The sequence below is a fragment of the Mustelus asterias genome, chromosome 4 (genome assembly GCF_964213995.1).
Source record: "Mustelus asterias chromosome 4, sMusAst1.hap1.1, whole genome shotgun sequence".
Lineage (NCBI taxonomy): Eukaryota > Metazoa > Chordata > Chondrichthyes > Carcharhiniformes > Triakidae > Mustelus > Mustelus asterias.
The window spans coordinates 50,290,392-50,306,139 of record NC_135804.1 but is presented as its reverse complement, the minus strand read 5'-3'; the positions used below and the strand labels follow the sequence as shown (position 1 = coordinate 50,306,139).

General features: G+C 42.1%; 1 protein-coding gene across 4 annotated transcripts in view; it reads right to left on the bottom strand.

Annotated features, from left to right (window-relative positions):
* Positions 1–15,748, bottom strand: part of zdhhc1 (zDHHC palmitoyltransferase 1) — a 63,513-nt gene continuing 47,765 nt past the window's right edge. For 2 of the 4 annotated variants that reach the window (XM_078210995.1, XM_078210994.1), the window contains exons 9-11: positions 10,426–10,543; positions 7,853–7,952; positions 1–1,318 (exon numbers count right to left, since the gene is read on the bottom strand). In XM_078210995.1, coding sequence (XP_078067121.1) covers positions 744–1,318; positions 7,853–7,952; positions 10,426–10,543 — 793 coding nt within the window. In that variant the 3' untranslated portion in view covers positions 1–743. The remainder of the gene's footprint in view (positions 1,319–7,852; positions 7,953–10,425; positions 10,544–15,748) is intronic. The other 2 variants (XM_078210996.1, XM_078210997.1) reach the window with 1 other exon arrangement.

Genomic DNA, 15,748 nt, shown 5'->3' with positions numbered 1-15,748 from the left:
AACTGTGCAACTTAAAGTGCTTTATTTCAGTACAGAAATAGTACTGCGGTCTTGAAAAGATTAAACAGAAATTACATCTATAGGGTGATTGGTATTTAAGAGAATAAACCATCGAGTAACATTTTAACAAACTGGACACAATGAAAGTTTAATATCAGACTACCTGTAAAAGAATTTTAAGGCCACAAACAGCAAATTATATGTTTCCAGGAAATCTATTTAAAGGATCTCCATTACATTACAAGTTTACAAACTTTTTCCAGATTGTTACAGCCTCCCATCACACAAAGTTACATAAATTAAATGGTAGCCAGAATTTTTAAAAAAATGATGTAACATGTCCAAAACATTGCATTGAAACTGTCCCTGAGAAACATAGTTTCATTTCTGGATTGGCCGAATGATTTATATTTAGTGCCAAAGAGAATTTATATAAAAATAACAAAACAAAAATATACTAAAACCTCTGCAAGAGGGATATTTTCACAGAACATATCAACCCTCATTTATATATGTATATATAAAAAAGGAAAAAATACTGATTAAATGTTCAAATCCCAATGATGTGCCAAAAGTTAAGCCACAATGGATAGAAACTCTTAGCATCAAGTACCTCTTCTTGTGGCTGCAATCGGCTCACTTTCTTCATACCCCAAAACTGGATGAAGGCTAGGAGCCCAGTTTTAATACTTATGGGTTGAAAGCAATTGAGCATTTCAATAATTAAAAGCAGATCCTAAGATTCACGCTGATGTTGTGTTTGTTCTTGAGTCCAAGTTATCCCTGGTATGGAGAAAGAACACAGGCAAATCTGGGTACTTTTTACTGGACAGCTTCCTTTTTCCAGACTCAGAATGGTCTATTTTAGTTCGAGGACTTTGCAATAATTCTGGTAATGGAAATTCACCACTGCTGTGACTAACATACACAGGTGGAACCTTCTGAACCAGTTCGATTTTTGGATCCAAGCTCGCAAATCTTTTAGAGTTCTTCCTAATATTTGGTTGCACTGGAGAGAATGGCTTTGGTCCTTCACCATGGTGCTGTGGTTTGGGAATCAGACTCTGAAGGGAATTTCCAAGGTTGCTCATTGTGCTGTGAAGGTTTGTGTTGGTGTAGTCAACCATTGCTGCACTGCCAAGTCTTGTCTGGATCACTGGGATTTCATCCATGGACTCCGCAGAATCGGAATGATACTCAGCTGGAGGGCCTGCGGCCTGCACGTGGTTAATGCCATTTAGCATTAAGGGAGGCAGAGTAGCCCTTGGTGGGAAAGCTGGGATAGGGATCATTGCACTCTGGAAAGCAACAGCATGATCTGTGGGATGAAACAAGAAAGTGGAGTTATATAATTAGAGTAACACTAGTCATTACAGAAATTAGTGAAACTACTTATTACTGTAGTTCTTAAAATGCTAAACAACTGCATAGATAAATGATATGAAACTTTGAATATTTGGAACTGTTCTAAAGTTATAGTTTATTTATTAGTCACAAATAGGCTTACATTCACACTGCAATGAAGTTACTGTGAATATCCCCTAGTCGCCACACTTCGGCACCTGTTCAGGTCAATGCACCTAACCAGCACATCTTTGGACTATGGGGGGAAACTGGAGCATCCAGAGGAAACCCAAGCAGACACAGGGAGAAGGTGCAAACTCCACACAGTGACCCAAGCCGAGAATTGAACCCGGGTCCCTGGCGCTGCGAGGCAGCAGTCCTAACCACTGTGCCACCATGCTCAGCCTCACAGCTGCTTTTTTTTTCATTTCCTGGTCCGGCTCATGAAATTCAATTTTTATATCTAACCTCTCCGTAGTTACCATTGTCATCTGAGCTTGGATAGACACTGAAGTTAGGTTGTAGAAAAGTATTTCTTTAACTTTATTCCCCTCTCAGCTCAAAAGGCTCCAGAGGTGCAGATGGGAAACAGGAGGCGAGATTACAGGCAAACATTTAGGCAATAATGGCAAAACAAAACTGAAACACCAGAAAAGATAGTAACAACTCAATCTTGCACAAAATGTCCAATTTCATAATTTTCTATTATTTCATTGTGAACTTCTATCATCAAACTTGCATTCTACAGCAGCAATTAACTATCATCCAGCCCACTCTTCAAAGCTATTTTACCTTAATTTAATTTGGGCAATTAAGTCTTGTTCATCTGCCATAATAGAGAGGGAACCTTCCCTATCACACATAATATAAAGCAAAGGAATGAAACTGAGTCTGATTGACACTTGTCTCGTTTTCTTTCTCATTGGGTTGGTTAACATGAACTGTTGAAATTCACAATCACTCACTCTGCTCTAGACCAATTTCAGCCTCCAGATAGTTGAGAGTCTCCAGATTATGCTATTGAATGCTTATTATGTTGAAGTATTGTTGCTCCTTGCCTTCCTCAGTCCTCCCAGTTGTGTGGATTTAAGATTTAAATCACATTGCGCTTGACCAACAAAGTTATCAGTTCAGTGGTGCACCTTTGTCGCCTCTCCATACTCTGTATTCGGTTGTGAATGTGAAACTTTCGAAGATGTTTTAAACTATCTCCTTTAATTCAAGGTAAAATGAAGCAGTCTGGAGAGGGGAATGATACCTCATACAAAGTCTGCTTGGAGACAAGCCCATGTGACCTGGCGGGGGGCAGGACCCAGGTCAAATACTATTGAAAGTAAGGTGCAAGTTCTAAACCGGGACATGAAGGAGGAGGAAACAGTTGGTCTTGTTGTACACAGACTCAGAGTCAGTCAGATAGGGAGATTTGGGGAAGACAACCAAAAACAGGTGCAGCTGTACCAAGCAGAAGGAAAAGATTGTTTTTGGGTTCACCACCAAGTGGAGTGTCGGCGAGAAAGGATTTCCTGTTTGAAAAGCTGAGCTTGTAGAGAATTAATGATCAAGGAGTTCCTATATGGTGCCTTGTTATTTGATTATGCAAAAAAGGTTGAGTGAAGGGACTTTGTTAAAAAGGACACTGAAAAATTCACCCTGGTCTTGTAGAGAGAAGAGCTCTTGTTAAATCGAAGATGTGCTTGGAACACTATATACATGGCTACATCTCTTCTGAGAGTGCAATGTAATGTATCAATGTGGTATTGAGTAGTTAATGGGGAATACCTTTCTGTGGTTTACTGTATTGGTTGCCTACCAGGTATCAGCTGATGTTGGCTTTAGTTTGTTTGTTACAATAAAAGTCCCAAAACCTGAAACAGTGTCAGGTTATTCTTTGCATTGGTCACTGGGAAATTCATATCTCTTTTTAAAGTTATCAGGCTTTACAGGGATCGTAACAATATCCATTCCCAACTACACTAGAGCTTACCACAGACCCGAGAGAGCTAGCCAAAATATTTTCCTGACGTCAATGATACGAGCGAAAACAGAAGGCACACACTTCTTGTAACCCTCTTAGCAGCCTCTGTTGAGATCAGCATTAGAGGCAGCTGATGAGGATTATTAAGTGATAACAGAAGAATGAAGATTTCCCCTCATTGGCATACTTCCATCCACAAAAGATGACAGACGTGCAGCAAACAATCTATTTCAGACGGAATGCCTTCATATGGCACACCTTTGCTGGTGATTTAGAGTCCAATCCTAGAGAGCAGGTTCTCCCACAAGTGAAGCACATGAAGCTATCAGGAGTCATTGTGGGTAGTTGTTTTTGACGTTGACCTCTATTGCCAAGCTGCTGCAGCCAGCAGTCCATTGTGATAGTGGACGGCATTGCCCTCCTTTATCGGCTAGTAACTCCTTGGTGCTAAATTGATGTTCAGGCCCTTCATGTTATACTTTCAAGCAGCTTTGAATGTTCCACTGGTCATCTGGCAATCTCACCATCCCAGAAAGTCCTCAAGTACGGAATCATAGAATAGTTACTGCACAGAAGGCGGCCATTCGGCCCACCATATCTATGCTGACACTCTAAAGGAGCAATTCACGTGCTGCTAGCCCGCTCCCTCTCCCGACATTCCTCCTTTCCAGATGTTTAGAAAAATCAATGGCACAAAGGAGGCAACTATGCCCCATCATGTCTACACTAGCCAAAAACTGAGCCCCCAGACTAACCCCATTTTCAGCACTTGGTCCGTAGCTCTGGAAGTTAAAGGAGTTCAGGTACCTATCCAGACACATTTTAAATGAGTTGAGGGTTTCTGCCTATCCTTTTAGACAGTAAATTTCAGACCCCTACCACTGTTTAGATAAAATATATTTCCTCATCTCTCCTCTAATCCTTCCACCAATCACATTAGATCTATACCCCCTAGTCACTGATCTTTGCTCAGGGAAATGTATCCTTCCCATCCACTCTATCCAGGCCCCGCACAACATTGTGCAAATCAAATAACTCAATCCCCTCTGTTTGAACCAAAATACTCCAGCTTTCCTTGTAGCTGCAATTTTCCAGTCCTGGCAACATCCTTCTGAGTCTCTTGTATCCTTTTTAGTGCAAACACATTGGGTGGAACTTTACTTTTTTTGTGCAGTGTGGGGCAGCAGGTGGGAAAAGCCCCTTTCTCCACCATATTGCTAGGAACTTGGTGCATAGAAGTTCAAGGGGCAGGTCCCAATATGTCACGCTGGCAGGGTAGGCTCTGATTGAGCCTGCCTCATTAACAACTTAGTTTTTTAAAACATCAATATGGAACCCCCCCCACCCCCACACTGTCCCCTGTGCTTGGTCATGACCCTCTTTTCCCCCACCCCCCCAGAGTGATGCATTAACCTGAGCTTCTCCAGCAAGTCTGTCTGTCAGGTGCATGCTGTGGGAAACCAGTTGTAATTCAAGCTGCTATGCCCTCACACCGATGTGAATGGATTATCTAATGGGGGAGGGGAATGATCAGGCATGGAGGCCTGATAATGACATGAAAGTTTATTACAATGGTGATTCCGATATTGAACGTCAGGATTCCCGTTATTTCACTGGTGGGAAGGGCAGGGACAATCGCAATGAAATTTCCTGTTGATGTCAAACTCAATTTGGGCCTCTCGTGAGGTTTTCTGCTCCAGTCACCAAACCCGTTTGAGAATAACTGGAGTGGAAATTTCTAGTCATTGTCTTCCATCCTGTGGATGAGCCTGAGCTAATGAAGCTATCTCTGTTGATGGTGCAAACAAACTTGGGGACTCTGCTTTTGAGAGGATTGCTGCATTTATGATCTTGTCCTGTGAGATATACCCATAATGCATCAGACACACATAATGAGAATAATAAAGGGGGTAATGGGATAATAAAGCAGATAGACAATCTGTCATAGGCAGTTTCCCCAAAACACACAATGGGAACACATATATTGAAAGCAAACTTTGGCAGTTCTGATATTGGCATTTATTAGCATATGTATTTATAATGTCATCTAGTCTTATGCAGCTATTTGAGTGATCTTAATTATATTTAGCTTTTCTTGAATTTATGGAAAATATGTTGCACAGGACAAAGGTTTAATTTGAACATAATGGCCAGAATGTTACCGTCCGTAGGTAAATGTTACTGCCATGCGAATTGGAGCAGGCGAGGGGCGGACCAATGGAAATGTCCGTTGACCTCGGGGGGGGGGGGGGGGGGATTTTATGGTTTCCGGATGAGCGAGACTGTAAAATCCCACCCAATGTTTTGGATTAGTTTGGCTGACTGCTTTAATGTTAACTTGACTACAAGGTTAAGATTAAATAAGTAGTGCAACCAAAAAGTGAACATGGAACAAGGCAAGTTTAAAAAGTGTTATAAGCTCAAGTTAGCTTGATTTTTCCATGCTTATCACAATTTGGTCACTAAGGGGGCAATCTTACCAAAACAATTCTAAGTACAGGATGGGTGTGAAAATGGAAGAGTTTCAGATTCGCTTGTTGAGCAATTTTCAATCTGCTATTTTATGCACTCAGTGCATGAAAAAACAGCAGAAATGATTTCTCGCCTGTAAAGGGAGGGGGTGGGGCCTAAGTTGCCAGAATGCTGGCTGAGAGCAGCAGACGGTGTCATGGTGCACGTGCAGCAGAGACCTGTCACACAGCCCCTCCCCTCATCAAAAGCTACCACAGGGGCCTGGGGCCTATTGGGACCTCCCCCACTCACCGGAATGATTCCCCCCTCCTCCGCAATTGCCGGCCCAACCCCCCGCCCCACGGCCAGCCCTGATTGCGCCCCCCCCCCCCCCCCCGCCCCACGGCCAGCCCTGATTGCGCCCCCCCCCCATGCTCCCTAGTTCAGAGTGGCAGTGGGCCCTCCCTCTCCACTGATCACTAGTGCAGAGTGCACAGCGGGTCATCCCCCCACCCTCAATTGGCCCCCCACAGTCTGCCCCCCCAGTAGGCCCTACCCCCACCCGCACTGACCCCGCACCCGTGGCACTGTCCAATGGGCAGTGCCAGGATGCCAAGCTGGCACTGCCAAAGGGGCACCCCCCCCCTTGCTTCTGACCCAAGGAGGCCTCAATGACCTCCGGTTCTACTGGTGAGGCCATCACAATTAGTCCCCATTGCTGGGGACCAGTTGTAATTCTCACTGGAGAGAACCTCTCCAGGTGAAGCCACAGAGGCCAGTGAACCCGGATGATAACGTCCCGGGCTCATTAATTCAATGTAAATTTAGATTTAAATAATTTAAATAAATTATTCAGCCTCATGCCGAAAATGGGCGTGGGTTGATCATGTCAGATATCTGCTACTGGTAAGGACGCGAGAGATGAGAGATCAGGCGCGAACTTGAATTCTCGGTTCTCTCGTGATCTTGCTGGCTCGCTCCGTTCATCGGGGCACAATGGTAAGATCACTCCCAAAGTTTTCTTGTATATGCAAAAATTCTAACATTTGAAATACAATATTTTTTAACTGCTGTTGTTTTCCCCCTCCACTTCTGAAAATATTGACTTTTACTAAGGCACCAGTGCTATTGGTGCTAGTAACCCTCCAGTAACTTGTCCAAATGATCATTCCTCATATAGTGAACTCAGAAAATATCAGTAGACTGTTTGATCATAGAGAATATCATAATTAAATAGAATTCTCCTCTCATTGACATCCATTTTCCAGCAGAGATCACGAGATAGAAATCATGGTCAGATTTTCCCCTCCTTTACCCAAGCAGGTAAAGGCCAATGGATGGTAACTCAGCTGAAACCTAGCAAATTAGCACAAGGAGGAAATGAAATAAGACCTTCTGGCTCATATGGCTGGATATTATAAATAATCATAATGTCTTTATATACCAGGTAAAATACACTGATACACAGTATAAAGGTAAAAACTTTTTCACACAAGTGGTTTGGGTCTGGAATGCACTGCCTGTAAATGTGGTGGAGGCGGGCTCAATCAAGACATTCAAGAGGGCATAAGATGATTACTTGAACAGAAACAATATGCAGAGATACAGGGACAAGGCAGGGGAATGGCACGAAGCCATAATGCTAGCTTGGAGAGCCAGTGCAGACACAATGGGCCAAATGGCCTCCTTCTGCACTGTAACAATTCTGTGATTCTATATGAGACATGATGAGTTAGGTATCTGTATTAATTAAAACAAATCACAACATTTACATTAATTTCATTGTGGCATGTTGACACTAATGGCAAAGGTTTTCCCTACTGATATTAACACACCTTCAAATTATAATAAACATTAAAGTTTAGAAAATTGGGCTGTTGGGAATGTATAGAATTATAGAATCCCTACAGTGCAGAAGGAGGCCATTTGGCCCATCGAGTCTGCACCGACCACAATCCCACCCAGGCCCTACCCCCACATATGTCCAATAGTTCACAAATCCTTAAGTCTATCATATGCATTTCCCAAAAAAGCACAAAGTTGCTTTAAAGGTTTTCATGTCATTTACAAACTAATCCTTACCTGGTTCTGATAGAGGAGGAACAGATGGCAACTTAATGGTGCTGGGCGATGACTTGTCATTAATTATGTCTGCAGGAACTTTGTGTATTCTCTTCTTTTTCTTTAATTACAGAAAGATTAGTAACAGTTACCTATGATTTTAAACCAATTTAAAAGCTGCCCAAAGGAGATGTACACTGCAGTTAGAAATGGGACAGAGGTGCTCGCATGCAAAACAAACACTATTTTATAACATATTCTTAAAAATACCATATCAGACCTACTTTATAAAACACTGATTCTTGAACCGCCAAGCCGATTTGAAATCATTTCAATAATTCCTGTGATGTTGTATAAGGAACAGGAATTTATTGGCCATGAACCTTACAGCATTGAGCATATCACTCTATAGTTATAATGCTGCAGCAAAGCAGCTGCTTCATGGATACTTACTGAATGAATATTTTGCTGCTTACCGTTAAAACTAATAACTTCCAATATAGTCACAAAAAGCAAAATTCCAACCAGCTAGCTTCGTCCACCTCCCCCCCCCCCCCAACTGAAATAAATATTGCTGAAGATAGATAATAAAACAGTGGGCGATTGATAAAATAAGTCATAATTATGGTTGCCATAGAGTCTGTTACATCAAATCAAGCATCATCATCAATTTAGAACTAATATAGTCCAAGCTAATCTTATTCAACTCCCAATTATACTACTCAATGCAAGAAAAAAAAAGTACCACAGGTCTCTTTCAGCAAACTTAGATCAGGTCAGTATGACGCAAATGGGATTGTTGTTTGAATGCAGAAAAGGTTATTGTTTTGCATGCATAATTTCAATTTTTAATATCACTGATGTGTAACTGAGTTACCATTGTGGTTGAATACTATTCAAGATATGGTTTATATCAATCTGTAACCTCATGGCTCGGCATATTCCCCATTCTGCTATTACCATCAAACCAAGGGATTAACCCTGGTTCAATGAAGAGCACAGGAGAGCATGTCAGGAGCAAAACAAGCATGCCTAAAAATGAGGTGTCAACCTGATGAAACTACAACACGGAATTGGCCACTGGGACACGATTTATTGGATATTCATATCGCCGCTACAAGGATATTGTTTCTTGACCTTTTGGCTAAGTCAAGTGCAAGATCAGGTGCAATGCCTTAACTTGTCAGCTTGGATCTTGTTTGTCCCTCTTGTGGGGGTCATGAATTGGATTCAATTTGAATTTGGTTTTTGAAGGAAGCAAGGAGATGGATTTGGGTTTAGCTCAATCCACTCCGCACACTGGCTTTGGAATTTTAAGAATGGAGGGGAAAAAAATTGCTTTGTGGCCTTTTGGCTAAGATCAAGTGAGGGGTTACCTGGCAGGCAAGATCATGTGGCAGGGGTGCGTCTCTTGGCCTTTTGGCTAAGTCAAGTGTCAGATCAAACCCAAGATCAGGAGCAAGCCTTTTCTTGTCAGCTTGGATCTTGTTTATCCCTCTTGTGGGGACTATGAAATGGATTCAATTTGAGTTGCTTTTGGAGCAAGCAAGGAGCTGCTTTAAGGGTTTGCCTGGTCTGCTCTGTGCACTGGCTTTGTAACTTTAAGAATGGAGTAAACAGTAAAAAAATCTGCAAGTGAAATTTGAAGATGGCAGACATTGACATTGATAACTGGGAGACAGTTGCTGATGGCCACGACCTCTGGAGGCTGACTGCTTAGAAGGGCATTTGAAGAGATGAGCAGAAATGAAAAGCTAAACTGTACGAGAAGTGTGCGCAGAGAAAACAGAGGCCTGTGAATTCTGCACTTTCTCAGCCCAGTGACCTCCTTTGCAGCAAATGTGGCAGAGACTGTCATACGATAGTGAGACTCCTGAGCCAGACAGACGATGCCTAACATAGGAATGTCCGCCACAACGCAAACAACAGAACTATGAGATGGAAGGCTGCCATTTTGATTGTGACTAAGATATGTAATTCTATTAACTTCTGCTTTTGAAATATAGAAAAATCATCAACGCTTAGCTTAGAGCCCAACAAAACAATTCTCAGGCCTCTTGTGCCCTGAAACTTCACAATTCTCAGTGCTGGCTAAACCTATCTACCACCGCTGATGCACAGGAACAGCACAGAAATTCCCCTCCAAGTCACACACCATCCTGACTTGGAACTACATCACCATTCTTTTACTGTTACGAGAACACTCCAGCTTTGTGGGTGCACCTAGAAATATGGTCTGCAGTAGTTCAAGGAGGCAGTTCACCATCACCTCTCAACAATTAGGCCTTGCCAATGTTACTCACATCCCAGGAATAAATAAGAAAAGGTTTCATATTTATGACTTGACCAATTAAGTTGTGTAGAGTTAGTTTTCCCGACTTCAAATTGAATGTATCACTTTTACTTAGCAACCTGCAGCTGAGATCATGAACTGATTAAATATCAATTATTGATATTCCCATGTATGTCCTAATGATTTGTCCCTTCAATTATTATCTTAAATGTAGCACCTTCAATTTGGAAAGGAGGTGCTTCAGGTGCACCTGAATTCTTAAATACATGTATTTTAAATTCTGTACATCAAACTCCTTTACCTGCAAAGTCTTCTTTACCTTGGCTTGCTGAAGATGAGAAGAAATTGTAGGCAAAGAATCATCCTCTAGCTTACTACCGGACAATTTCACATCACCATTTTGGTAATGTTCTGGTGTTCTAAAATGAAACAGAAGACAGTTAGGCAGTGACAGTAGAATGGAAATATTTGTTGATGGTATAGCCTAGAGAGACGGAAAGATTCCGTTACAAAAGTACTGGGGGCAATTCTCCCATCTGCTTTTTCAGCGCAACAGGCTGGAAGACTCTAGTGGCAGCCAATTCGCGCTGGGCGTCCAGGCCTCCACGCATCTCCCAGCGCCAGATTTCCCGCGCCTTCAACTCCGTGCTGGAAATCAGTGCAGAGCTGCCTAATCTATGCAGCCTCTCATTTAAATATATTTTGAATATCATTAGGGGGCTCAGGAATGAAGTCTACGGGCCTGCGAGCCTCTCCCCCCTGCCAGGAGTGGTTCGCTCCAGCAGAGTTTAGTATAGCTCCCCATTCGTGGGCAGCTGGTGGCCCGACACCACTGCCAAGGTGCCAATGCCAGCCTTGGCCCACTTTGCAAATGGGGCAAAGTGCCAATGCTCAGGGAAAACCTTGGCACTGCCACCAGGCATGGGCCAAGAGGGCAGGGACTCTGGGGCGATTGGTGGGGGGGCAGTCCCGCTCCACTCTACAGTCGGGATCGATGGAGGAGGGAAGGCAGCCAGTGATTGGGGCAGTGGGAAAGGGGTCAGGGGCCCGTACATGTCTGGAAGACCAGCGATCGAGCCACGAGGTGGGGGGGGGGGGGGGGGGGGGGTGCGCGGTGGGCAGGTGTCATACGGCCAGCGATCAAACTGGCCAGCAAATCGGGAAGCCGGCAGACAGGCCGATGATAGATCAACGCATGCTCATTGGCCCGCTTAGCGCTATGCCTCTCCAGGAGGAATAGGCCCCGTCCACTGAATTGCACTGCATGTAGTTGTTGGGTAAAGATGATATCAGCTGGCAAATGATTAATTAATCAATATACCCTACGGACGTCACGGTGGCACAGTGGTTAGCACCGGTGCCTCACAGTACCAGGGACCCGGGTTCAATTCCAACCTCAGGTGATTATCCGTGTGGAATTTGCACATTCTCCCTCTGTCTGCATGGGTTTCCTCCGGGTGCTCTGGTTTCCTCCAAAGATGTGCGGGTTATGTGAATTGGCCATGCTAAATTGCCCCTTAGTGACAGGAGGACTAGCTAGGGTAAATACATGGGGTTATGGGGATAGGGCCTAGGTGGAATTGTGGTCAGTACAGACTCAATAGGCCAAATGGCCTTCTTCTGCACTGTAGGATTCAATGATTCTATGTCATATCTCCAATTCCACAAAAGGAAGGACCACTCATTTCAAGGGCAATTAGAGATGGGCAATAAAAGTGATGCCCACATCCCCTGAATGCAAAAAGACATAGTTCAGCTTTGCACTATCGCTGTGATACTGGTTAAAATACATTAAAAATAATATCTATACGAATCAGTCATTCACACCATAATGTTGCAAAGTCCATTCAAATTACAGCAATAAAAAGAAACTTGCATCACATCAGTCTGGACTGGTTTCAAACCTGGTCCCAAAGATAAAAGGGCGTGGTTCACTGCACTAAAATGTCCCCAAAGTTTTCTGGATATTAGAAGAGCCATTAAGGATTGTCAACTATAACCAAAATTATTTTAAAATCATAAGTAATTAAAACATGGGTATTAGTGTGTTTGACATTGATATTTGACGACAATATTTAAAATAACTAATGTTAGGTTTTAAACTTGTGATGCCATTGTGTGTGGATACCATGCTAGCTAATTGTAGACATTTTATCCCATCAATCTCAGATCTGAAATTGAATTAAAGTCACATACATCACAGTTAAACCTTTAGCTGATTTCCCATTTGATTGAACTTCAAATGATTCAAGTATACGTTCAGATCATCAAGTTGAGAATTTAGATTATTACTATCACAGACTGCATCAGTCTATTTGGGGACAATGCCTCTTTCATAACATTGTTACACCAGTGCCCTTGTTATGAATCTGATAACCTTAAAGCTTTGTGGTCATTTTTTTAAAAACTGGAGTGGCGTGGTGGCACAGTGGCTAGCACTGCTGCCTCACAGCACCAGGGAACCAGGTAAGATTCCTGGCTTGGGTCACTGTTTGTGCATACTCTGTGCGTTCTCCCTGTTTCTTTCGGGTGCTCCGGTTTCCTTTCACAGTCTGAAAGACGTGCTGGTTGGGTGCATTGATCATGCTAAATTCTCCCTCAGTGTATCCGAACAGGCGCTGGAGTGTGGTGACTAGGGGATTTTCACAGTGTCTTCATTGCAGTGTTAGTGTAAACCTACTTGTGACACTAATAAATAAACTTTAAACTTTAAAGCTTTGTGGTCATTTAAAAAAAAAACTGATTCCAATTTTTTATTTCCAGATTAGTTTTTAAACCACATTAAAATTCAGGGTTCAGTTAAAAGTTTATTGGGCATAAGTACCAAGTCACTTTTTAATTGGGGGAGGACTAATTTCAATGGGTTGAAAGCAGATCTGGTTCAGGTAAAATTGGAATCAAAGATTGGTAGGCAAAATTTAATTGAACAATGGATAAGAGATCATTCGAGGTACGTTCCCAAAACCAGGAAAGCTACAACAAAGTAAGCCAGAGCTCCATGAATGATGAAAAAGTTAAGAGAGCAAATGTTACATATTTGTCCCTTTTGACTCACCAGAGAGCCCTGCTATAGCAATACATGCTAGAAAGTGATTCAATGCAATGTTGTGTGGAAAACAGAGAAGCAATAGGTACGAGAGAGAACACACTGCAATAAAGTTACGTTTGTTTATCGAGTGTTTCTGAGTGTCATTAAATACACAACAAAACTGGCATTGAGGATAATAGACATTCGCTTGCTATATCACTCGAAAGTTGTTGTTTAAGCAAAGTCCGAAAAAGGGAAACTTCTCACACATGCACGCCACATTGTTGTTTACGGGGAAAATCAGTTGGCTAGTATGGACATAATTAAAAGATACTCTGAAAAACAGATTCTCGAGCTGGCTGTAGTAAATGACAGACTGAAGTTCAAATTAATACTGTGATTGCAAAATACACATACAGGAAACCTGCATGAGTAAAAATGGTGGGAGCTTTTGGCATTGTTGGAGCTTTTGATGAGAATATGGAGCAGTGGAGCTCTATACTGAGCGTTTTGATTATTTTGCGCTGGCGAACAAAATAGATGAAGACATCATGGTGCCCACTTTCCTGAGAGTGATGAGAGGTAAAACTTTTAATCGCCTGCACACATTTGTGCAACTTGATAAGCCAGGCACTAAATTAATTATCTAGGGATGAGACTTCCGTCACGCAGACAGATTGGGGACGTTGGGGCTGTTCTCCACAGAGAAGGCTGGGAGGAAATTTGATACAGGTATTCAAAAATTATGAGGGGACTGGTCAGAGCAGGGAGAGAAAAACTGTTCCCACTGGCAAAAGGGGAGAGAACTAGAGGATTTAAGGTGAATGGCAAAACACTTTTTAAAAAACACTGAGTAGTTAAGAAGAGGAATACACTGCCTGTGAGCGTAGTGGAGGAAAATTCAATTTCAGAAGGAAATTGGATAATTATCTACGAGCAAAAAGTCTGCAGCGTTGCAGTGAAAAGACAGGGGAATGGGATTGGCTGAGTAACTTAGAGACTGGCATGGACAGGATGGGTTGTCCTTCATCTTTACTGTAACCATTCTACAATTCTATTTGCAGCAAATACATTTTACTTGTGTATATATCGAACAGAATATAATTACATGCAGATGGAAGGCATTAATTTGGGGTTTAACTTGAGCAGATATAAAGAGACACACTGAAACTGGGGTGTAGTTGAATTAGGAGGTGTATGTTTGTAATGTTTCATTCTAAATAAATGTTAAGATTGAGTAAAGATTTGGTGCAGTTTTATCCTTCATCAATGGGCTTTGTGAAATATAACAGTGATTATGTTATTGGACTGAGGCCTGAGCTAATAATCTGGAGGATGAGAGATCAAATTCACATGTTGCTTTCAGAATTATAATTTGGTTAAAAATATATGGAAATAAAAAGCTGACATCACTAAGTGGAGTGGCCAAAAGCTTTAAAGATTATCTTGAAAATCTAAGTGGTTCACCAATTCCTTTCCAGGAAGGAAACCTGCCATCCAGACAGTCTAGCCTTTACCTTCAAGTAGATAATTAATCATGTCTGGATGGGGTGCATCCAAAGATGGTGAGGGAAGCGAGGGTGGAAATTGAGAGACCCTGGCCATAATCATCCAATTTTTCATAGACGTGGGGGTGAAGATGAAACAAAACTTAGAAGAGGAATAAACTTTGAGGAAGATAGTGATAGATGTTAGGAGGATGTAGAAAAGCTGGTAATATTGGGGGTATGTAGCAAATAAAATTTAACACAGAGAAGCGCAAAGTGATTAATATTTATAGGAAGGAAGAGAGGCAATGCAAAATAAAGGATACAATTCTAAAGGGGGTGTAGGAACAGAGAGAGCTGTGGATACATGTGTAATTCATTAAATTTGGTAGGGCAGGTTGAGATCACAGTTAAAAACACATACTAGATTCTGAGGTTTATGAATAGAGGTAAAGTATAAAACTAAGGAAGTTATGATGCACTTGATAAAACACTGTTTCAGCCCCAATATATTCAAGGGAGGAAATGGCGTTGTTCACTGGACTAGTAATCCAGAGTCCCAGGATAACACTCTAGGGACTCAGGTTTGAAATCCACCACAGGAAATGGTGAAATTTGAATTCAATAAAAAAAAAATCTGGGATTAAAGGTACAATGATGATCATGAAACCATTGTCGATTTTTGTACAAACGTATCTAGTCCACTAATGTCCTTTTAGGGAAAGAAATCTGCTGTTCTTATCCAGTCTGGCCTATGTGACTCCAGACCAGTCTGAAATGGCCCAGCGAAACACTCAGTTCAAGGGGCAATTAGGGATGGACAATAAATGCTAACCTTGCCAGCACCTCATGAATGAATAATAAGAACGCGTCAAATTCTGGGCATCACACTTTAGAAAGGATACAAAATTATAAGAGAAGGTGCTGAAAAGATGAGGGAATTCAGTTAGGTGGATAGGTTTGAGATGCTGGGATTTGAACTCCTTAGAATTGGGAAGATTGAGAGAAGATAAAATAGAGATGTCCAAAATCATGAGCGGTGTGGACAGAGTAGCTAGGAGGATACTGTTCCCATTGGCAGATGGGTCAACAACAAATGGTGGAAGACG